The 25,237-nt window shown below is 34.8% G+C and overlaps 1 protein-coding gene across 5 annotated transcripts in view; it reads left to right on the plus strand.

Moving 5' to 3' along the window:
* The window catches only part of LOC128993572 (uncharacterized), a 68,560-nt gene extending 43,457 nt beyond the window's left edge, over positions 1 to 25,103 (plus strand). For 2 of the 5 annotated variants that reach the window (XM_054417546.1, XM_054417547.1), the window contains exons 2-10: positions 6,624 to 7,321; positions 13,748 to 13,838; positions 14,685 to 16,681; positions 18,327 to 18,413; positions 19,385 to 19,480; positions 21,095 to 21,122; positions 22,359 to 22,433; positions 23,561 to 23,675; positions 24,317 to 25,103. In XM_054417546.1, coding sequence (XP_054273521.1) covers positions 6,708 to 7,321; positions 13,748 to 13,838; positions 14,685 to 16,681; positions 18,327 to 18,413; positions 19,385 to 19,480; positions 21,095 to 21,122; positions 22,359 to 22,433; positions 23,561 to 23,675; positions 24,317 to 24,354 — 3,141 coding nt within the window. In that variant the 5' untranslated portion in view covers positions 6,624 to 6,707 and the 3' untranslated portion in view covers positions 24,355 to 25,103. Of the gene's footprint in view, positions 1 to 1,753; positions 2,418 to 6,505; positions 7,322 to 13,747; positions 13,839 to 14,684; positions 16,682 to 18,326; positions 18,414 to 19,384; positions 19,481 to 21,094; positions 21,123 to 22,358; positions 22,434 to 23,560; positions 23,676 to 24,316 lie in introns of those variants that run through there. The other 3 variants (XM_054417549.1, XM_054417545.1, XM_054417548.1) reach the window with 3 other exon arrangements.
* Positions 25,104 to 25,237: the final 134 nt, after the last annotated feature.

Raw genomic sequence — 25,237 nt, forward strand, 5'->3', positions numbered from 1 at the left:
TAGACACAAAAAGATATCTGAAGCCATATTGTGAACATCAGCATTAATTTATAACATCAAACCCAAACAAATAATGGGTAGGTAAGATTTAAAAAGTCTTAAACAATCAAAGAGTCAATGATCTATGAAGTAGCCTATTATTCAATGAGTAATATTTTATAACATTTTAAGTTATTAGAACTAAAGAAAATTAGAGCTTAGGACTAAAATCAATTGATTTGACAGGTGTACTGTACTTAGGCAAATTCAAATTCAAAACTTTATTCGTTTCATGTACAGCAATGCAATAAATAGTGTCACGGTTCCTTAATCTAACTCAGTACATTGCATTTAATTTTTCAGGTTTTTTATTGACAGTTATGTAGCATTAGCATTCACATCAGTTAAATCGTACAAACTCTTCAAAAGAGTAAAATGCATTTCTGATTAAAACAACTTTTGAGTTCACATTTGAACTTGTTATGATTTTCTATTTAATTTAATTGATTTTCTAGGCCTATTTGAAACTTACGTATCAATACTTTTCTTGTGACATAGGTCTATCTTTGGTTGAAGTTATCGATACATAGCCTACTAAGTATCAGAAGTTTGGTGGTATCGCTATGTCTACTAAGCTATCTTGATTGTTTTTAAATTGTGACCATATTTGACCACAATCATGACAATCATTGTCATGAACTGCCAGTTAGTTTTTACGGCAGTTAATAATTTTATTTCATACAGTCATTAGTTGGTGTAAATTATATTTTAAGTTGGGATCAAATATTTTTCCAGGAATTAAAGTTTAGTTTGGATAACAGATTGTTTGTTTGTTATAGCTCAACAGCTAGCTAGTATTTCACCTATCTTGCAATTTTTAATCCTAAACTCCTGTGATGAGTGCAAGCTACCCAATCAAAGTTCTTTGCACTAGCTTTATAAAGTGAACAAATGTTTGTGTACATCATGTACCATATGTCGATAGGCCAATAATTACAAATCTTTTTATTAGTCCTATTGTTTATGTCTCTCGTACTTTTGATTTTTTCAAGGAGGTATAGGCATAGGCCTAGAAGAGATACACAATCGCTTTTTGGGAAAGCAGTCCAAACCCATTATGATTTGAGGAATTGCCAGAAATCGAAATCGTCTCTCTCGCACCTAAGTCCAAGACACTAACCACTAAACTAGCAACCCAATCTTATTTGTATGTTAGTAACAAGCTTGTTAGAAAGAAGTGAAATACCTGTGTTGGTATAGGAGGCACCAAACGTGTTTGAATCAGATTTCTTTAAAGCCTATAGGGTAACAAGGCAAAATTATTTTGCAATATTTTTTAATAACAACACACAGTTTTGGATTATGGTCTTGATTAACTATATCATGGTTTTATATCATGCCTCATTTTATTATTAAGTTGTACGGTAGTTCAGGGACAGTCACTTATATTAGCTCATTGAGCTAAGCTCAACAATATTGTAGTGTCTTCTGTAAAAGCATTTCTATTTGAGAATTTTATCAAGTTTTAATTTGTTGTTTTTTAGTACCGGTACCTACTCATGTTTGTTCTTTTATATTTCAAAGTCTTGCATTGTACAATTTTTGGTGTTCCATTATAAAATTGTCTCCATTTTGGCTACAACACTAGCTACTTCAATCTGCGTGAAACTACACATGCGGTTAGCATTGTGACCTGAGCAGTGAACATCTCATACAGATTTAAACATTTTTTCCAAAATGTTTTTTTGCTTAGATTTGTGCAGGGGATGTAAAAATGTTGTAATGTAAAATGTCAGTCTTTAAAGAAGAGTCTTACAAGAATAGATCATCAGTTGATTTTGTGATGGCTCTGCCTTGGAAAAAAACTGTAAAAGGCTATTTAAATACCATAAAGTCAAGAAATGTTTTATCCAGAGACTGAGGCCTATTGACATGATTTGATACACGTCTTATGATTTGTTGATTTTTGTGTTCATTCTGTTTCATTTCTGTTACAATTCTGTGTGTATTAGGCTTGGATTTTGTAACCTTACACATTTTGGTGGGATTGTGTACAAAAAAACTATTTAGTGTTACAAGCAAAAAAGAATAGGCCTTACGCCAAACCTATAACAGACTAGAATCACAATGGATTGGCGTGCAATACCTGGTATTAGAAGAGGAGCCACATTGTTTACTTGTGGTGATGGGTTTTACTACAGATACACAAAAGTGGGTGTTTCCAAGACAGACTATACATGCTACAGGCCAGATTGTTGTGCACAAGTATGGATGGATTCAGGACAGACATGTATAATGTTAAACATAAACTTCCCGTACCACAACCATGGACCAGAACCATTGCTGGAAGCTGTGTGGGATCTTCGGAATAAAATTTTGTCGAGGGTTCAAAAAGAAAGTCTTCCAATCAGAGCCATCTTTGATGATGAATGTAACAAGTAAGTGATCGGCAATTGTGTTTAGATTCTCAGTTAAAATGATTGTAGTTATCTATCGATTATAAGATAATTTGTCTTGAGTCTGATTCAGTTCGTAGGTAGTAATATAGGCCTAGACTCCTTGTGGTACGGTATTTGCAAATGAATATTCATGTAAGTAACTAAAGCAAAATTATAAATTCTCATAGCACCAAAACGGTTTGGAGTAAATCACTGAAGTCGGCTCCAGACATGCGCCATTTGCCAAGCACCGAGCAGTTAACGGATATTGGACCGAATAGTTAGGGCCTAATGAAATATCTTAAATACATGCAGACATGTATCTACCTACATCTGATTATGCATTGGCATACATCTTTTTACTCTATATAAATCTTGTTCAAATGTAAAATAAAAACATATTGTATACGTTGAAACTAAACCAAGGCCCCACTAGAAAAACAGGCCATGCTGCAGGATTCATGACGTCACACTAGTGGATTGATTTCTTGATAGATTCACTGCAATATCCCATATGTTTTAGGTGAATAAGATGGCTGTTTGTCAGATTTTAACGGTAAGATTTTAGTACAACTATCCACCACTGTGACATAGTGTTGCGCTGTCCTCGCTGCAGCATGGCCTGTTTTCTAGTGGGGCCTTGAAAAAACTCTCTCTTTTAAAAAATTTCACCCTCTTAGAGTTGTCTTTTCCTTTTTTTTGATCATATTTGTTTGTACGACCATCAAGCATAAAATGAGTTGTGAATGTTGAGTGACTAAGGAATGTAAAGGGTTTTGATTGGCTACTATGCATAACAGGAGTTTTGGTTTAATTTGGTGGAAAATAGGAAATTTTGTCAGCTGGCAAGCTCTCTTCTGCTGTGATCTGGTTTAGTGATCTTTATTTTAAAACTCAACCAAACTATTTTCTGCTACGCCTATAGGCTATGTTGGTTTTCTAGAATTACCTATATAACCACAGCTAGGCTATAATGATTTTCTAGAATTACCTATACAACCACAGCTAGGCTATAATGGTTTTCATTTCTAGAATGACCTATACTACCACCATGTATAACACAATAATTATATCCAGCCATAAACAAACATTTGAAAAAAAAAATTCAGTCAATCAATTTTAGGAACAGTTTTTGTAGGGCTTATCTATCTCATCTATCTATTTATTTATTCCAACGGCAAGATCACAAATTTACAATGTGGTTATATAATAACCATGTGGTAACAACATGCAATGTTTTCAGATAACTGAAAGCTAAACCATTTCAAAAGCAACATCAGTGGCAGGAAATCTAAATCTAAACATGACTAGAGAAACAATGCTACAACGAAACACATAAACAATAACAACGGTAACATCCGATGACAACAGTAACAATCAGGGTTGTTACCTTAGATTTAGGGAAAATTCAGGACATGGCCCCCCTCCCCCCTGTATTAACACAGGCTTAAATACGGGCATAAGGAAGCAAAATCGGGACTGGCCTGACAGAATCGGGACGGGTGGCAACCCTGGTAACAATAGGTAACTGTATTGTGTTAAGGAGTTTCCCTTTTACACAAAAATGAATAATAGGCACTAAAAAGGTAGGAGCTACAAGGTTAAGTGGGTGGAGGGTGGGTTTTGTAGTTATCCACATATTTGTGATATTTACTAGTATTCTCGTACAACTTTCTTCAGTGAAACATGTAGGTCTACATAGCATAAGCTTTTAGTAGGCCTAACCTAATCGTGCTAAGAAGCTGTTTATTTACCATACCTTGGCCTATGCTTGTTTTACATGAAAAAAACAAAAAGATATACATCTAATAACACTAGTAATAATATATTTACACTTATACTGTTGACTCACAAGACGGTAAATACATATGAAAGATGGTAAGTGATGATTGATTTCGATTATACCCACTAAGAGATAATGGTAAGTTGTGATCAATTTTGATTGGACACTAAAATCGAAATCGATCACCACTTCAGTTACCATCTTTCATACGTATTTACCCACTTCTGAGAACAGTATGAGTTTAAGTGTAAATATATTATTACTAAGGTTATTAGACAATAGACGTATATATATATTTTTTCAGGTAATTTAATAACACGTACTATGCTGATCAAGAAGTTATGCTTATTATATATAAACATTAATAAAATGCAATTTCTCCAATGACCATTCACCTCAGTTGCAGCACACCTGCAAACTAAATGATATTTTTTCATTTCTTTATTCGATACAAATGCAATCAGGGTATTTGAACAAAACTGACATTGACAATGATACTGTAAGGCTGGTTTTATGCACCGCGACAGTCGCGAGTCGCTAGTCGCGCCACTTCTTGCGGCTGACCAAAATGTCACGCGACAGCGACACTTTTTTGTCGCGTAAATTCACATCCGGTGGTGGGGGAATCAAAGAAATCAGTCTGTTCTCAATCCAATGTTGTGTGTTGTGTTTGTGATGTAGAAGTGATTATTAAGTTGTTTAAATATAGACCCTGTAGTGTTGTACACGTTAATGACAAAACCCTAGTTATTTAAACAACACATACAATTTATTAAGTGAACCCTCTTAAAAATGTCATTACATAATAAAATGATATAATTTATATTACAAATAAAGGGTAAAGAACTCATTTATATACTAATTATTAACATTAATCAATATAAATATATGGAGAATATACCACGTGGAGTATGAAAAATACTACTGTCGCGCCGCGACTGTCGCGGTGCATAAACGTGCCCATTTGATCCAATAGAACTTGAACCGCGCGCGAAACATTTTTTGAAGCTGCGATTCTAAAACCTGTCGCGGGTATTTAGAGATCTCCGAGTCGCTTACGCGGCAGTTTGTCGCTGTCGCGGTGCATAAATGCTCCCATTTAACTCAATAGAACTTGAGTCGCGCCGCGACACGCGACTGTCGCGGTGCATAAAACCGGCCTAATGTGTTATAATAAGTCTCAATATTGTTATTGAATACTATACTACATACTATATTTACAACTATCAGGAGGCCTATTATCTAGACCCATGCTAGAAATCTCTTAGTTGGTAACATCATTAGGGATCTGATTGTAAGTGTTAAGATTTAAATTCTGCATTGGAATAAAATGTTTATTAGCCTACAATTCAGCATAATAACCAATGCTGCTAGATATAGTCCAAAACCAAGACTTAGGTAGTGATGAAACTTCCCAATGCGTTTTCTTTAAATGTTATACAATTGTTTTCTAACCGACCCAACAGTACAGTAGTCACATATAAATTTCTGTAAGATAGGACTACACATTGATCTATAGGCCTACTCACTAGAAAAAGTATGATTAAAGCAAAACACACAATAGTAAAGTGTAAAGCCGAGTTAGGTCCTATATAATATATAACCTAGCACATGTTATACTGGGTGGCGCAAAAAGGATGGTCGGATTTGAACTGCGTAGTACTAGTAGTGGGAGTCGGGTCCACCGCCGGCCGTCTGTAAGTCGACCATAGTATCCAATTTGCCACGAGATGGCGCAGTGGACGGTGAAGCACCTTGTTTATGCTGTGGAACAGTTTTTTCAGAAACAGTGAATCATTTATTACTGACCAACGATACATTTTTTGACAACATTTTGGTGTAGACCGTAATGGACTGGTTTCTGATAGTAGATCAGTATCACGTTGGGTGACTGCATTTCGGACAACAGGGTCTGTCATGAACAGTAAATAAACTGGACTTCCACGAACGGCAGTTACTCCAAAAATGTAGAGACCGTAAGAGCCTTAACTTTAAAAAAAAAAAAAAAAAAAAAAAGAGCGTCAGTGCTTCAAAGTCCGCTACGTTATTTTTATTTTTTAATTTTTAAATGTTTATGGTTTGATTTGACATAGCCTATTAGCAACTTTGTAACTTGCAATGTTATTTTTTTGTAATGGGGCATTTGAAAGTGTCCAGAAACGTAAGTTAGTAAAATTTATGTGAACAATCATTTGTGTTATATTCATTTCAAAACCGACCATCCTTTTTGCGCCATCCTGTACAACCTTTTGAAAAAAAACAAATGTTTACACTAGCCTATACGTTAAAGCATAACCATGCTACAGGTAACATTTAGCTAACATTTCTATTAGTAGAACATTTTTGTTTCTAAGCAGAAACTGCTAAATGTAGCAAAAGTTTCCTTCCGACCCCCGGTTTAATTCTCTTTTGTATTTTGCTAGGACCTAAGGTCCCAATACAAACAATGTGTTAGCTAATAGTGTAGTGTTGAACGGATATTAATTGAAAAAATAAACTTGAAAACAATGGATACCACCTCTAAATCTGACAAAGTGGAGAAAACATCAGACATGAGTGCAACAAATAACACAGTGAAGTGTGAATTCCACGGATGTAAAAATGTTCTGGACCATCGATCTACTGCAAGAACATTTTTTCCATTCCCTGTAGATACGCCATACATTTGCCAATGCTGGATAAGAAACAGTGGCAATAAACAACTAGAAGATCTCGCACTGGAAGACCTGGCAAAAAAATTTGTTTGTGATGTCCACTTTATTGATTACTATTTTCCAACAAAAGGGGATAGATCAACGTTACGCAAGCGTGCTATACCCAGTCGTGGTTTTGATATTGAAGAAATTCGTAAAAGGAATATCACGAGCACTTCCATTGTTCGCGAGGATGCGTCTCCTTCAAACAAAACGCGTCAAGAAAAAAAACAAGTTGTAGAAAAGCCTAAAACAACAAAACCAGCAAGCAATGCAGTGGTCATGAAAAAAATTAAAATCAGTAAAGAAGAACTTATGAGCTATGTCAATTTTTTCCCACAAACCTTTGCCAGCCTTGCTGATCAATCAAATGGAAGTATACAGAACTCAAGTAGTGGCAAAGGAAACTCCAACAAAATTACACTAAGGTACGTTATAAATTAAATTTGTATTAGGTTAGCGCAATGTAAATATGGCGGTATTAACAGTTAATCCCCTGTGCTGATCGTGAAACGTGTTTTTTAATATTTTTTTGATACGTCTGATGCTATTGAAACATCACCTCTAGGGTTTAGGAGATTAGTTAGGGCTAGTTCATTGTGTAAAGGATACATATCGTTCTTTGCTTCTCTGCAAGATCTCTAGCTTCTTCTTGTAGGAGACCTGTTGTAGTTTTTATTTTTCCTAACTTACTGGTCTTGATTGTGACCTGAGCACAACTTTTTTGATCAGTTCTTTTCTTTTACTTTCTTTACCGATGAGAAATTTAATAAGACGTTACAATCCTCTGCTGTATTTATAGATCCAGCCTAACAGCCAGTGTACGTACATGACTGCCTGGAAGAAAAGTCCCTTGTGGAACAAAATATAGGCGAATCTGAAACCCAAAATCATATTGCTTGTGTAAATGTTAAACACAATTCCAACCCACAGTATTTATGCAGTGATCCTAAATCAATCGCTCAGTCATGGGAGTCACCTACAAAAACTGCAGCTAAAGTAAGGCCCGGTGTACACGAGCGACTGGACTAGGTAGTCACTAGATTGTAGGCGCGACGTAGCGGACTACGGAAACGAATGGTGCCATTCAAACGAGCATACGACAGCTGCAATCGAGGGTGTTGCCGCCAACCGCCGGAAACTGCTTCCTGGTCACTAGCTCTGTGGCGTAGCACTCGTAGCCATATGAGAGCCTTCACATTTGTGTAGTAGGTCGTCGCGCTGCATTTGCTTCACTTGGCTGTTGATGAACAACTATTTCAGCAATTTAATTTTAACCCCTTTGCTTTTATTATGATTTGCGAAGGTTTAATGGCTTACTGGTTTGGGTTTAGCTTTGTATGGAAGAGAACTTTTTATTCATATTTGTTTATTTTGTAATTTAGGTCAAGAGAAAATAAGATCAACGCAAGTGTAGGCATATTGTACTGGAGGCTATGAAACTTTTTGCAATTAAGTTTAAAAAATCAAATTTGCCTGATACAACATTTACTTAAAAACTAATGAAAAGTGAATAAGTTCAGACTTCATACTTGTACAACAATGCAATAACAATGTCAATATATCAAGTACCACATGCAGGGTTGGGTAACATAAAGTGTAGAACACTCGCGACTTCATTGTACTTACTAAGATTTATTAAACCCAAATATCAAACTCTAGTACAAAGTTTTGAGAAATTAAGGCAATATATACTGATAGATAAGTACCTATTGATTCCTACACCTTTACCATCTTACTGAATGCCACAGACTTAGGTTAATGTTTTAAAGCCTTGGTTAAGGATCTTAAGTGTTGATCAATATGTTTCCATTGTATTCTTGTGTTTGTAAAACTGGTTATGGGCTACTATTGATGTTTAAAATAAAATGGTCTCTGTGATGCAAATGTGTACAGCTAATATGTTCCGGTGTTAAGTGTCACGTTACCCGAACCCAAGTTCCAATCTTATAAACATTAGAGTGATGATCTGTGAATTTTAGAACATTAAAATGGAACTAAGAAGTGAACGAGGCACGGTTTTTGTGCAAGATGGATTTATTTATGTCGTAAATAGAGTTGCGGGTGGAAGAAAGTATATGAAGTGTTTGGTTTCGACTTGCCAATGTCGTGGTAAGCTGATTGAAGACGAAATCATCTTATCTGGCCTTCACAACCATCCATCCAATGAAGTATCAATCGAAGTGCGTCTGTTCAAAATTGCTTTGAAAGAAGCTGCCTTCAAAGAAGTAGATAAAAAGCCAAAAAAAATCTACCAAGAGGTCTCTAAGAGGTAAGTAAATGTTTTAAATAATCATTGTCAAAATCTATTTCAGTTTTATGACCAAACTATAAAGAGTTGTGTACATTTTCAAATTGGTTAATGTTGTTGCTATCCTAGCCATACTGAACCCCTGGTTGGCCGCCAGAGCCATCTAGGTGGGTCAGGGGAAGAGATAAAAAAATTCCCAGATAAAAACCCAAAAATCTGGTAAATTTTCTCTACTGTACCTAAACAGTCAAATGAGCAAGAATAGAGACGAGCGTGTAGCAGGAGTACACTCAAATTCAAATATATTCTGTATATTCACTTATCGTGATAATCGTGACGTTTTAAAAGCTGGAGATGTTCAAATACCAAACTTTTGAAATTGTTATTCCTAATTTGTATGTGAAATTTTGAATGGGTAAATTTTGGTATTTTTTGACATGAATCACACTCTAATACTGTGTTGGAATAATGCTGTAAAGTTTTTTTGTTATAAAAAATTTGCGATATTGCCAATTGGTAAAGAGCCAACCCCATTTGTTTTTGGATGTATCAAATGTCACCGTGATCGTTAAATATGATCTTGTCAGTTTCAAGATTACATGGGATAGTAGTGAGAAATGTACAATACATTAAAATAACTGAAGAAATTGTGAATGTATTAAATAACCTCTTCTTAAACCCCTAGTTTTTTAAACAAGTTTTTTAAAGTAGGCTTAGTTAAAATGTAAACAATCAAATTCCCGTTGGAGTTTTGAAAAGTTGAGTTTTAAGGGTTTCTGACGCTACAATTGAAGAATTATTTATAGTAGGCTATAAGCCTATTTATATTATACTAGTGTACCTGTTGCTCGAATTCGAGCAATCGCTAAGTATTACAGACGTTATTTTAAAACGAATAACAGTCATAATTTCTGATGACTTAAAAAGATTTTACTCAAAGATTATGGAAATACTCAAGATGTACATAACAGATCGATTTAATAAACATTTCTTGTAAATAGTGTTTTCTACAAATAGCCTTCCTCATAGCCGCATTAGGTTGTCTATAATAACGATTATAAATTCTAAAAAAACATTATTTCTATTTCTTCTCCTTGGTGGTGTTCTATTATTTTCCTATGTTTCCCTATGACTATCCTATGTTTCCATAGTTTGCAAATCGACTCTTTTAATGATTACTAAGAAATGTAGCACAGTGTTAATTCAGTTTTCTACTCTTCTTTGATATCCAGGCTCTCTCGCTTTTTTTCCATTGTAATGTTTACGCAAACCCAAATTCAAAAAGTAAATATTGCATTTCAACCAAGTCAGTAAATGATTGTAGCAAAACTCCTCGTTCCTACCAACACCGCTGGCTTAAGTCTGGGACTTATTTGCCAGGCCAATTCCCCGTGAAAATCTTCTTTCATCTTCTTCCCAAGGCTTCAGCCACTTTCAATTCTCGTCCAGACACATCCAAAAGCATAACAGCACGACTTCCTTCCCCATTTCGCCCTGAGCGATAGGTATCATTGAGATTCGCTCTAACCTTTCCTCTCCCCTCATGGGCAAGTTTTCATTCCTTTTCTTTCTTAGTTTTTGTTTGTTTCTTTTTTTAAATTTTAAAGCCTGTATGTATCCCTGGTTTTTCCTATTTCCCTAGCTACTTTTCTAAACGTCTCAATTGTTTCCTTTATTTAAATCCTTTTAGCACATGTCTCCAATTTTAGTATCTCCAATTTTTAGAAACCAGCTGTTGCAAATATAAGTGTCAATTCCAAAGTATTCATCTGTTCAAATGTAAACAAACATTTTCTCCCTAAGAGTAACATGGGAACTTTGAAGGCCACTGGGGCAGAGCCCTGATGGAATTCCAAAGTTTTTTTATTTGATGGCAAAACTACATGCTAAGACCTTTCTAACGACACCTTGGACATGGTGATTGGTAGTATCACTGCTCCAAAACAATTTTGACAAAAATATGCCTAGCGTATTAAATATACTGTATGGATTTAACACAAAGTAAGTGTTATTAGCTATTACGAAAGATTCCTCTATAATTGCTATCTTTTGAGTAAACTCCAGGCAATTCAAACTATTGATAAATCGGAACTGAACTTTTGTCAATTCAGACTCTCGATAAATCAAAACTTTTGATAACTCAGAAAACAGCCCAGTACGTAAAGAATTTAATATTTCAAAGTTTAACTGTGCATTTTTAAACCATCGTTATTTCAAAGTCCAAGCAGAGGGCAGGCCGATTTGGAATACACAGTAATTTGAACCTAAGTCTTTAAAACACTCTATAATTTAAATGGAGGCATTCTTTCCTGTCATAACAGAAAACTATACATCCTTTTGGCACAATAGTTTGTCCTAAATAACGTCATTCATGACGTAATTTTTGAATCAATAGTATAATTTAACAAAAAAACATATTTTGAGTATTTGTAATTGTTTGTAGCATGCATGTAATTGTTTGTATAAACATAACACAGGCTAAATTTCCTTTTAACCCTCAATTTGTTCAATTAGCTTCACCTTGGTCGTAAAACTGAGCTTGTAGAAAAAAGTACAAGTAAACTTTAGGTCTTAGGGATGAAATAAACTATTTATTTGGATTTTATATCATACAAGCTTAAACATTTTGGTAACTTTTGATGTATCTTAAAAACAATTAAATTTGGATTATTTTACGTTTTTAACACAGTTGATATTTTTTTCTTTTGTAGATTTCCCGGAGCAGCTGCTGTCTTTGATTATAAAACATGTAGATCATCGTTGTATCGTTTCCGTAAACTCATAACAAGTAATGTTGAAAAGAACACAAGTAATGTTGGAGACTACACAAATGATCACAATGATGATCACAATGATGTTAACAATGATGATGACGATGATGGTCACAATGATGATCACAATGATGATAACAATGATGATAACAATGATGATAACAATGATGGTCACGATGATGATCACAATGATGGTCACAATGATGATCACAATGATGCTAACAATGATGATCAAGACTGCACAAATGATATTGAAGACTGCACAAGTTATGATGAAGACTACATAAATAATTCTGAAGAAAACACGAGTATTGCTGAAGAAAACACACTTAATATCAATGACAACACAAGTATTGCTGGTAAAAGCACAAATAATGTTGAAAACAACTCAATCTTTTCTGAAGACAACGTGAATATAACTGTAGACCGCTCAAGTATCGCTGAAGGCAATACACTTAATGATGAAGACAACACAAGTAACGCTAAAACAAGTAATGATAATAATGATGAAAAAAATGGCGATGACCCTAATGAAGATAATAAAAACAAAGGCACAACCGAGTCCCAGGAAAATATGATGTAGGAGTCATAACTTAACCAATAATTAATAATTATCTTATTTATATCCTATTTTAAAATTATGTTTGTAGGTCTGATTGGGAATGGTTTTTACTTGTTGAGAGGACATTATTTATTTTTTTAATTTTCTTGCACATTATTTCCTTGTCAGTTTTTGTTCCAAATTATGAATTACTGTAAATTGTTGTCATGAATGGAAAATCAACTAATCCAAGAAATCAAATACTATGGTTTGCTATTCTGTATCAACAATGTATAGGTTAAAACCTATAATTGATCATTTTAAATGCTGACTTAATGACTTTAAAGCTTTCTTTAACATACTGTACATTAAAACTCAATGTTTTAACCTCCTACCTAAATTACCCAGCACGTTCACACTCGATATTCTTGCCAATTTCTTTACCAGTCGTTAATAGTAAAATTATGGAATGACAAATGACATTAATTACAATAATTATTACCAAAAGTTGTATTTTGTGCTTGAACCCCCCCCCCCCCAGATGTAAGGTAATATTGGTGAAAACTCTTTTTAAATAGTAGCACAATTTAACCTTAATTCTTGTCTTACTCAATTGTAATTAGTTTGTAACTCAATAAATTATACCTAAGAATAGTTTATGTGGTTTTAATCATATAATCAATATGTCAAAAAGTGACTAGTTCCAATATAAGCTGTTGGTAAGTTATAAGTATGATAGTTATTATTGGTCGGCTCCACTCATTTTCATATTGGCTAATATTCCTATCTTTCTTGATGAATGCAAAGTTTTCTATTAAACTTCTAAAGAAGTGATTTATCTACATACATGTATCATAGATATGTTTTATTGCCTTATTTTTATTATTTTCTCCTTAAGTACTCCACAAGTGCAATTCGTACTGGAACTCCCAGCTTCATTACTTCTTGTATTTACCAGTATGCCATTTTTCCAGTTGTCGGCTTGTGTTTCCGCAGGGCGTTTGCATGGTTCCAGTATTCTTCTAAATGTCCTTTTTGGTGCTCAGTGCTAATACAATGGGACACTTATGCAAGAATAGTATTACGAGTCTCATCAAGTGGCTTAAGTATCATTATACAGGTACTTATGTACCATTTTGTGGTAATCTAATAACGTCCATACAGTGTAGTGGTACATGGCACCATAGGAATAAAACAAATTGCTTCATATATCTTGGCAATTTGGGTGCTAACTATCGTAAGATGAATTGTGTTGTTTGGCCGTCCTGTTATTGTGTAATGTTGTTTGCAGGGTGGACAAACAAATTGCTTCACAACTGGATTTCTCTGCCATGTCATCTGCTTTGTCAAAGTCTCGGAAATCCGCCAGTATCGCCACAGAGGTAACCTTTGCATTCACTTCTTTTTATTTATTCAGATCGTTCCTCTTTAAGAAATTTTATTTAAGTTGGTAGAATTAAATGCTTTTTTCTCGTGAATTTTAACAACACTGTTTTAAATTTTAACTTCTGTTTGACAAATGTAATAAACAAGGAAAAATTTGAATGTCAAATCTCAAAACCATATCTTTTTAAAATTTTTGTTGGTTTTGAGATTGGGTTTTGACAAATCACTAACTTTTTTGAGTACCTTAATAATAATAATGTGATAAAAATGTCTTAACATTGCTGTGAATTACTGTATTACTTGATTGCTGCCTTGTTACTTCTGTTTTAAAATTTGCACATACCACTCATTAAACGCTGCTAAATCATAAGATCTTATTATATAAAATATGCAAAATTGTAAAAAAAGTAACTAAGCTGCAGTACGCAAAATAGCTCATTGCCACTCCTACCTGAATGGAGCGAGGGTGGATTGTTCCTGCTCGCTAAATCAGCTGATTTCCTATTTGTCATTTCTAGACTAACTACAGCCGCGGATCCGGTACGTTAGTTAACAACCGGTAAGAAATGACATAACCTTAAAAAGCAAACATAATCTAAATGACATTTTATATACATCTAAAAGTTAATCTGTGTGTTATTATAAGTTAATTGTGGTGTTAGGAAAAATCTTGTGTGTATTACGAGCACAAACAGTCAATGCCGCTCTCAAAATGTATAGCTGCTCTCAGCTAAAGCTTTGTGCGGCCATCTACAGTTCTTGAGCGGCATCGACGTTTTTTGTGCTCTTAATTCACAAATAGCTATATTTATTATATGTGGGTTTGGTTGTTTCTGTTTTAGGTCTCTGCAGCAACTACAGTCAGCCTTATTGAGAGTCAGCCTTGCACTTCTAAAAGCACAATACAGTTTGAACCAGCAGAGTTGTTCATTGAGCAGGATATTGACTTTGGAAAATTGGAGACTTCTAAAATGTTGACTTTTAAAGAAAGCAAAGATAAAGAACTGGAGAAAAATAAACAAACAGTTCTAGCTGTGGGTGACAATCTTCTAGATGACCCAACCCAACAAGCACTGGATAGTGAGGATTGTTATGATGATATAATATGTGATTCTGTTGACAATAATTCTGATGACGATACTCAGCCTACAGTTCCTCAGCCTTCAGTTTCTAAGCCTTCAGTTCCTAATCCGTCAGTTTCTAATCCTTCAGTTTCTAATCCTTCAGTTTCTAAGCCTTCAGTTTCTAAGCCTTCAGTTCCTAATCCGTCAGTTTCTTATCCTTCAGTTTCTAATCCTTCAGTTTCTAAGCCTTCAGTTCTTAAGCCGACAGTTTCTAATCCTTCAGTTCCTAAGCCTACTAATGCCTCCGAAATAGTTTTTAAAAAACATGTCGACGACAGCAACAAATTGGATAACCAAAGGAAATATCAGAAAATGCCTGATCCTCGACAAAACACCACTTCAAAAAGACCTACTACAGTTAGTACTAAAAGAACACACACCTCTGCAGATACAAGTCCATTTCGTGATACTAGGCTTGATTGGGCCGTACAAAGGTTGGAAAGTATTTCTGATAAGATCGTAAAGGCAACTTTGCTCGATAGCTTTGATGAATTTGGTAAACACTTGTCTTCCCTTTTAAGAGGGCTGCCTGAACATAAAGTTTATTTTCTCAAGAAAAAACTCATCAATGAAGTTTTTGAGGCGTTGTGCGAAGATAAGTTTAAGAAGGTGAAATGTGTGGGCACACAAACTAACAAGGAATCTCAAACATCAGCAGAGAAGGTACCTAAACACATACAAACACAAACACAGGCAACTCAAATTATCAGCAGTGGTACATTGGAAGGTGGTGTAATAAACATATCCTCTAATTCTTCAACACCTAAATCTGGTATTGAGACCACACCCAGGACAGTTTTGGGAGGTGGAGTACTAAATGTATCCTCCAATTCTTCTACACTTAAACCCGGTATTGCAGTTATTACACCCAGTACAATTTCTTCGGGAGGTGGTGTAATAAATGTATCCTCTAATTCTTCTACACCCAAACCTGGTATTGAGATCATTACACCCAGTACAGTTGCCTCGGGAAGTGGTGTAATAAACATATCCTCTAATTCTTCTACACTTAAACCTGGTATTGAGATTATTTCACCCAGGACAGTTTCCTCGGGAGGTGGTGTAATAAATGTATCCCCTAATTCTTCTACACTTAAACCTGGTATTGAGATCATTACACCCAGGACAGTCTCCCAGCAGCCAAAAAGAGTTAGGCAGCGAAAACAAACGCTAATGATGAGATCAATTCATGAGCCTATACAAAAACCTCAAGTTGATAAAAAAAGTATTGGTACTAGTACATCATGTTTACCCAATTTTATTCAAGCAAATGTGAGATGTAGTGCTACAACAATTATGCCTAGTATTTCGACCACTAATTCCTCCATTGAGACTCAAACAATAGGAACTAGTACAAGTTTAGAGCAGCAGCCTATAATGATCAAAGAGTCACAAGTTGTGAAGAAGTGTGCGTGTCCAGATCGATCGTCTTCACCCACTTACGGCTCCCCTCTTTTAACAGGTCCGTTATCAATGATATTCCCAACTGCTTCAACCTCTAGTTCTCCTTTCAAACTTGTTCCGATGATGCCCATGGCTCATCCTACTGAGACTGATATCACAACCCGTGTAATGAGTGACCAACCCGCCATAATGGGTGCCATTCCACCAGTTCAACATTCTATGCTAGGCTCGCTCCTGACTGATTGCAATGTCCGTACCGTCAATAGTTCAGCAGATGGAACACTTTTTGCTGTCACCATTCCAAAACCACAGTAAGTAAATTTTGTGATTTACTGCACTAAGGCTAGTGTTTAGATGTTTTAATTTGTAGTATTTGTGTAATTAATTGTAAAACTTTGGGACAAATAAAGAATTTTTAATGCAAAATATTACTAGGGTTGCTACCAGCCCTCACTCATTATTATTTGTGAAAGTTTAGTAAAATCTTAGTTTTGGTAAAACAAAGTAATAATTTCCTCCTTTTTTGTATTATTTACACAGGTATCAATTTTTGTTGTGTACAAGCTTATAGATTATCATAACAGTTTTAGAGTGAACTAGCTGTGTACCCGTTCTACGCACGGGGATCTTATAGTAATCAGTTGAAACCTTCTTATATAAAGAACAGCAGTTGGTTTGCATATTTTCAGATATGCTGGCCAAACTATTTATTATACATAACTTAATTTTATGACGTTTGTTGTTGTTCCGGAGCGGTATGACAATCAATAAAAGCCTAAATTACCTGTGTCCGCTGGTCGATCCTAATGTATCCTATTACAGGAGATGCATTTCGGCGAAATTAAATCGCCATCATCAGTCCTAAAGGTCTTGAGCTTCCCCATTAGGTGCGTCTTGGAGTTTTTTAAACACATACACAAACTGTACACTTATACACATGACGAATAAAACATAAATACACAGTAGGCCTACTTTTATTTTTACTATAGACAAGTAGACGCGCGTCGGTCGTGTGCCGAGTCTCGACTGAAAACGCTAATTTAAAAAATGTAAGTTTCCCAGCAATATACAACACTGATTCAACGTCTATTTCCCGGTTATCAAAACTCAAGAACAATTTTACACACAAAGAATCTCTATTTTCATTTACTGTTACCCTACATATTATTGCACTTGCGATTAATTAAATCCGTTATGTAAGGAAAAACGTTTTTAATCTTAATTGGTTGGGATTTGCTTTCAAAACGTGATCGGAAATGGTTGCGGTATTTGTAAACAACATTCAATGTGAACTTATCAGTGACAGCTAGAAGAAATAATCTTGATTTGAACAGCTGTTCGTTATTTCATAGAAGAATATGTGCTAAACATTGGGAGAAAACTTTACAAAAAATCGCACAAAATTGGGTTTTTAAACGTCCGTTATTTTATTTACAAAGTGGTGACGCCATATTTTAATGGCTAAAGACAATTTCGCCAATCCAGTGAATACATTAAAATGGTTTGGAACTTGATAGGTTCTCTCGTTTTTCAGGAGTAGGCCGCGTAAAATGGCTCTTGGGTCGTAACAGACATGAAGACAGACAGAAATTTAGATGAGACTTGTTTCGGTTTCTCTAATGTATAAAACGTAAAAATAACCTAAAAGTTTATGATTCTGAGCAATGTACAGACAAAACTCTAATTTTATTTATATAGATACAACAAATTTTAGACTTCAAGATTCTATGTTACATAGTACTCTTCTGACCTCTATCTGCAATGTTCATTGTTCAGGCTTAAATCTTGAGCACACTTGTCTAGTTTAGTACACTATGATAATCGGTTACTGTAAAAACCGTTTACCAATTTATCAACAGATTTTTTTGGAATAATCTTTCCTGTATGTTGTTTTTTCAATGTAATTTGTGATTTATGCCTTAAAATTGTGTTGCAATATTTATTTTTACCCTCCAGAATGGCAACATACAGAACTCTCAGGCCTGTATCACCAATAAGCAAGAAACGCAAGGAAGCTACTCCTCTTGGATACATTACCAACATGTAAGAAATTGATCCTCTTAAACTCTACTTAATTGTTCTACCTATTATGTATTCGTATTCATTGGTGTTCCTATTGTAGTTTGTGAGGTATTGTTGTGTGTGTTGTGCAGTGGCGGTCCCAGGGGGGGGGGGGGTGGAAGGGATATATCCCATCCTGGAATATTTAATTTTTGATTAGCTAAGATAAATACTATTAGCTTTAGCATATTTTAGAGCTCAAATATGTATAAAAATATGTTTTTAGGTTTTAAATTCCAATTTTCTTCCACAAGGACACCCTTTCTCTGGGGGAGATTCCAGACTCCGGGTGGTCCCCCCCCCCCCCCCGGAATGAAATCCAGGGACCGCCACTGGTGTTGTAAAAGTGTATCTTACTCAGCCAAATTCAATTAAACCTAGTGTGACAATGAGATTTCAGCATAATAAAGGAATAGGAACGATTGTAAATACAATAACTGTGATTTCATTTGTAAAAACTAAAGTGGTGTATTGTAAAACGTAATTTTACTATGTAGTACTTAAGAGCTATGGTTTTTATAGCAAATGTACTCACATTCCCTAGTTTCAATGGTGAATGATTCACAAAAATAAAGTTTTTTACAAAACGGGAAATAATCACTGATTGAGATTGTTTACCTTGGTTGGATTGTGGAGTGGTAGGATCTGTTGAGGACACTTGCACTGTTGCTGCAAACCTATTTCTGTATACATTTTACCTCCTGCTCTCAATTAAACTCTGTAGTCAGTAATAAGTGATAGTCAGCCTGGTGATAGAGGGCGATTGTAAGGATTGAAATATCAGCATTCCATATTGCACACACACACTACGGCCAGAAACTAGCAGTTTCTTCGTCAAATAACCGCTGTAGAAGTCTGCAGTGTTCATGAAAAATTATAGTTATGACTTTCAATGTTGATTACTTGAAGAAATATCGTATATCAATACATCTATATGTGCTATTGTTTTTCAGACCTGAAACAGAAAAAGACCCTTTGGCACCGTCACCTAAGAAGAAGGGTAAAAAATCAAAAAACAGCAGGGATGTTTCTAGCCAAGGCCAGAATGAGTAAGTTGCCTGCCACTGTTGTTGTTAGATAACCATCCATATTGTTTTGAATAAAAAAAAAAACACCCAATAAATTGGCTGGAATTCTGTAAAGGTATCTTATATATTTAAAAAAATTGGTTTTTCTTTTCCGAGTTCGTTTGGCTTGTTTGACCCGACCGATTTTCATTATTGAGGTCTTGAATTGAAGGTATGCACGCACAGATTTGCCATCAAGCATCGGCATATAATTATCTATAGTCTCACTCGACATATACGTAAACGAAAGTTGTTTCCCATGTATTTCTTATGGGGGTTAAATTTGGCTTTTCTTTGCCAAGTTCGATTGGCTCTTCTGCCCGGCCGATTGAGGTCTCGAATTGAAGGTATGCACGTACAGATTTGCCATCAAGCAACGGCATAAATGTATCTATAATCCCACTCGGTGTATACATAAACAAAATTTGCTTCCCATGTATTTCTTATGGTAGTTAAATTTGGCTTTTCTTTGCCGAGTTCGATTGGCTCTTCTACCCGGCCGATTTTCATGATTGAGGTCTTAAATTGAAGGCATACACGCAAAGATGTCACATCAGGCATCGACCATCGAAGGAAATGCATCGGCACATATTTACCAATAAAAAAAAAACACAACTTGATACTTGTGGGAGAACTAGAGGGAGTCTACTGTATGTTGTACAATACTGTACAGTTAAAGTTAGTATTATTTGACCGAAAAACATAATTTGATTCATTTTCGATTCCTTACTTCAATTTAAGATGTATTTCACCAGTTATAATTATACAATCCTATATATTTTGGTCTAAGGACCTTCAGTGAAATACCTGCTACTGTATTAGTTATTCAAATCGAACGAGTTTCAAGCAAACGCAAGGAGAACAACCAACATAAACATTATTTTTTATAATGTTTTTCTATAAGTAAAAATCAATAGCTCAAGTATTGTTCATGTATGTTTTAGACTCAAAATAATCAGTAATTATAGTCTTTAAATTGAGCTATTGATCGTTTGAATCAGTATCAAGATAATGTAATACTCATCAAAAATCATAAATTTGATTAGTTCTTGGATATTATATTTTTAGTTTAACGCTGCGGAGCAGCATGGGTCAACGCTGCGGAGCAGCATAGGTCCTCTAGTTTATTTGATTTTACACTAGCTGCTATACCAGTGCTTTGTGTGGTTCTTAAGATATGTTGTATGAAATAGTTGCACATCATTGTCCTTTAATTTTTATGGGACATTGGACACCCTGTTGTTTCAGAACTTAAGGTACCTTTAAAAAAATGTAAGTCACACTAGAGCAGCATAGGTCCTCTAGTTTATTTGATTTTACACTAGCTGCTATACCAGTGCTTTGTGTGGTTCTTAAGATGTATGTTGTATGAAATAGTTGCACATCATTGTCCTTTTATTTTTATGGGACACTGGACACCCTGTTGTTTAAGAACTTAAGGTACCTTTAAAAAAATTGTTTTAAGTCTAGAATGCTGCTTTTATTCAACATCTTTTGGAGTTTTTTTTACATCTTTATCTGTAGACTGGCAGATCGTGATTTGTGATTTACAAAGGTACATTGTGGTAAATTTATTTGTATTTATCTTTTTTTCAGGGGAAAGGAGTTTGAAATGGATATTGAGGTAAAAAGTTCAGCAAAATTAACTCTTATTTAGTTACTAAGGTAGTTTGGATTTTTTACAAAAAGGGACCAGAAAAGTTAGCTGGATCACTGTAAAATCAGCTGGAGACTGGTGATTTTTTTACAGGACACCTTGGAGTAGGCATAAACTGAGTTTTTCCTACAGTTACCTGACAAAGCGGGCTTTCTTGTACCAGCACGCAAAGTAGCTGATTGCTGCATTTACTTTTGCCGCATCCATTTTACATTTGCGGTATTAATTTTTTTCCCACACTCCAATATTCCAACCAAACAACAAAAAAAGTGTGCTTTTATTAGACACGTAATACGTGTACGCTTGAAAATAGGTTGGCAACACTTAAATATACTACGACTACGATCAGCTGGTGCAGTGTTTTCCTTTTCATTCAACACTTGGATTTAACCTAACCTAGTGTTGTTTACTGTTTGATAGACTAATTATTTCTATGCTTTATAGTACCTGTAGGAAAAATATAATGTGTAACACGAGCTAGTTACACAATTAATTATTGTCATCAGGCTCTCAACAGAGCTACACAAGAAATATAAATAGGTTCTGCCTGGAGCATTGCACCTTTACAATAAATATTAGAACCTTTTAAAAACATATCAATAATTCTGTTAAAAAGGTATACTGTATTGTTCGGAAATGTGACTGTTTAAGGTTAGTTTTATTTAATGCTATATATTTGTAACTAGTAGTGCAGCAAAAAGTATCATAAGCGATAAATTTGGTAATTTGTTAATAGTACTCACATGAAATCCTCATTATACAAATTTCACTCAAAACAATTAGCAAAATCCTACAACAGTTTTAATACCTCTCGTCATTGTAACATTGCTCTTATAAAATAACACAAACTTTCCACAAAGTAAATAAATCATAAACATAAACATTTTCACAAGCTGATTTATTCTAATATGGCAACTCTAATATTATTAAGTTGATTCAAAAGAATAACATGGCAACTTGGAAACCAGTGAGGCAAGTCCTTGGAGAGTTTTAAAATAAAAATATGTCCCTCAAAATTTCTGCTTAATTGGTTCAATAGTTTCCGTTCTTGAATGAGTTAAGATCCAATTGAGGTATTGTATACTTTTGGCTGAAATCTTACTCAAAGACAAATGATGTTGGAATGGCAAGGGCCTATTTCATTTGTGCTTAAGCCTTATAAGATTTATTATTTCTTTGATTAAGAAATTATTTCTGTTGCAGGATGGTACGGATTTGAAACAAATCAAGGAGGATCATGAACTGTATGAGGCCATAGCCACTGATTTTGAAATAAAGGTCAGCTTAGCCCAGTAGATATTGATTAGCAATTGGAATCTGTTATATTTTGTTGTACTAAATCCAAATATGGATGTGAAAATTTTTAACAGTTCAGTACATTTGGGTAAAATTGTAAATTATTAATATTATAAGTTTTTATAAATGCTGAATGTGAAAAAGTTGTTTTAGTTTTATCAATTAGCCTGGTATATCTGGCTTCCAAACCCAAGACAAATCAGCTGGTATTATTAGATTTGGCAACAACGCACAGTCCTCATTGGCTCCTTCGAAGTAACAATTTAAATAGGCTCCTCCCTCAACTGTTTTTTCCAAAATATTTTGCTTTGTTACATTTTTTTTTGTAGGCCTAGATGAAAATTATGTACTTTTAATAACTTTGTTAGTGGAGTGAGTTTTAGAGTTTTAGGGTGTGTTGCTAGCCTAGTAGTTAGCGTCACGGTCTTCAGTGCAGGAGGGATGGGCTCAATTCGTGGCACATCCACAAAACTTGAATAAGTTTTGACTGCTTACCCTTTAAAGCGTTTGAGTTAATTTAAAAAATGCCAAACAACAAATATATACAGGAGAACCTCTTTAATCCGAAGACCATTGCTGTACTCGTTCTTTATTGTATACTGTATTTATTTATATACGCACCGTAATTGTTTCTATTGTAATGTACATTACTGTTTATTCACTATGTTTCCTACTGTACTAAATAAAGACTGTATTTAACTTTATAAAATATTTTTCACTTTTCCCGTAACAATAATTATGATCTATTATAGCCATTTTGTTGTGTAAAAACAACAATATGTTCTGTAATCCGAACTATTCAATAGTCCGAACTACCCCCGGTCCCAATTATTTCGGATTAAAGAGGTTCTACTGTATAGAGAAAGCTTTCCTTGCTTGAGTTACTACATGGCTTTAAACCATGTTATTATTATATAGCTAAAACCATTGGCGACTATATACTACAGTAGACATCCCATCTATACGGACCAATTATCACCAAAGTTTTAACCATGTATGATTGGCGGGACCTCAGCTATAGCCTACCACACTGGTCACTCCCCAAATGTTCTAGTTGTGGATACAACTTAAGACTGTCAGTGGTTTCATTATAAATGGTCTGTACACAGGAGGAAATCCCAGACTTGGAGGAGATTACAGAGAAAGACTTTGCTGGTCCGTCTCACCCTCATCCAACAACATCAACAACTGTACAATCTCAGTCACTGAGTGCAGCAGAATCCGGTACGTGCTATGTTCTTATTTATTACAGAAAAAAAAGAGTTAAAAGAGAGAACGTCGTAATCTTGAAATACAGTAATCCTCATTGGCAATTCTGAATTGCTGATAGAGTGGCGTAAATGATCTAGAAACCTGAAAAAGTTTGTCTGAAAAGTGTATTATAGTTGGTGCCTCGCTTTACCCATACAGAGTTACAACATACTGTATTAATAATCAGTAGGTAATACATTGTGTGCCCCAACAATTTTAATAATTTTTTTTTTATTTGAAATTCAAGCAATCATCAATTAGCAGACTCAGACAGGTTATTAAATACATTCATAAACTACTACCAATTATTCTAGTGGATACACCACTCTGATTCAGAAAAAATCCCAAACAAGTAACCTTTGATTTTGACAGGAGGAGGTGATAGTTTATCAAGTTGCTGTTTCATAGGAAGCTCACACTTTTGTTTATGTTTATACATGATTGAGTATTCATGGAATTATCTCATTACAGTAATTAACAAGTTTTTGTGTGCTTTATTGTTGATTGTTATTACTTGATACAACCAGCAATTCCATTTATCTACTGTTGTTTGTCTGTTTGCACCTGTTGTATCAAGGGAGCAAATATTTTGTAAGTTACTTATGCTGTTGCAGGTTCCACCTCTTCTACCAAAGATTCTTCAACAACTTGACAACCAATAGAACCAGATTCTCCAGCAAATTCACAGCCGCAAGAACCAGATACTCCTGCGAATTCACAGTCCCAAGAACCAGATATTCCGGCGAATTCACAGTCCCAAGAACCAGATATTCCGACGAATTCACAGTCCCAAGAACCAGATATTCAGGCGAATTCACAGTCCCAAGAACCAGATATTCCGGCAAATTCACAGTCCCAAGAACCAGATATTCAGGCGAATTCACAGTCTCAAGAACCAGATATTCCGGCAAATTCACAGTCCCAAGAACCAGATATTCAGGCGAATTCACAGTCTCAAGAACCAGATACTCCGGCAACTTCAGAGCTGCATGAACCAGATACTCCTGCATCTTAACAGCCATAGGAACCAGATTGATTATCATATGTATTTTTTCTAGAATATAGTATACGTAAGTCAGTAGCTTCCAATGTTAGTATCAAAACTACTAAGTTCCAAAACTAAAATGATCCTTGAATCTTTTTTGAAAAATTACATTAAAATATATTAATTGTTGTTAATAATTACCTAAATATATTATGATTTAAATATGTGTTCTATTTAGTAATACAAATTTGTTTTATTAAGACAAGTTCATTTTAGCTATATATTCTATAGGTACCTTTGATGGTAATTATATGTTATAGTATAAACTACTGTCTTATATAAGTCGGATGCATTTACAATGTAAAAGCAGTATGTACATAATGTATAGTTTTTTCATTAAATATTTGTTGCATTAACTGACTTTCATTGATATTATCCCTGATAATGTCATTTTGGTCTGTAATCTTTGTAAGCCTTTCAAACACTTAACAGGTTATCAACTTAGAGACAGTTTAGGAGCTCGAGCCCAGCTAGTAAGCCCCCCAGCGTT

The sequence above is a fragment of the Macrosteles quadrilineatus genome, unplaced genomic scaffold, assembly GCF_028750875.1.
Source record: "Macrosteles quadrilineatus isolate MER2022 unplaced genomic scaffold, UCM_ALF_1.0 Scaffold_4__1_contigs__length_99947679, whole genome shotgun sequence".
NCBI classification, from domain to species: Eukaryota; Metazoa; Arthropoda; class Insecta; order Hemiptera; family Cicadellidae; genus Macrosteles; species Macrosteles quadrilineatus.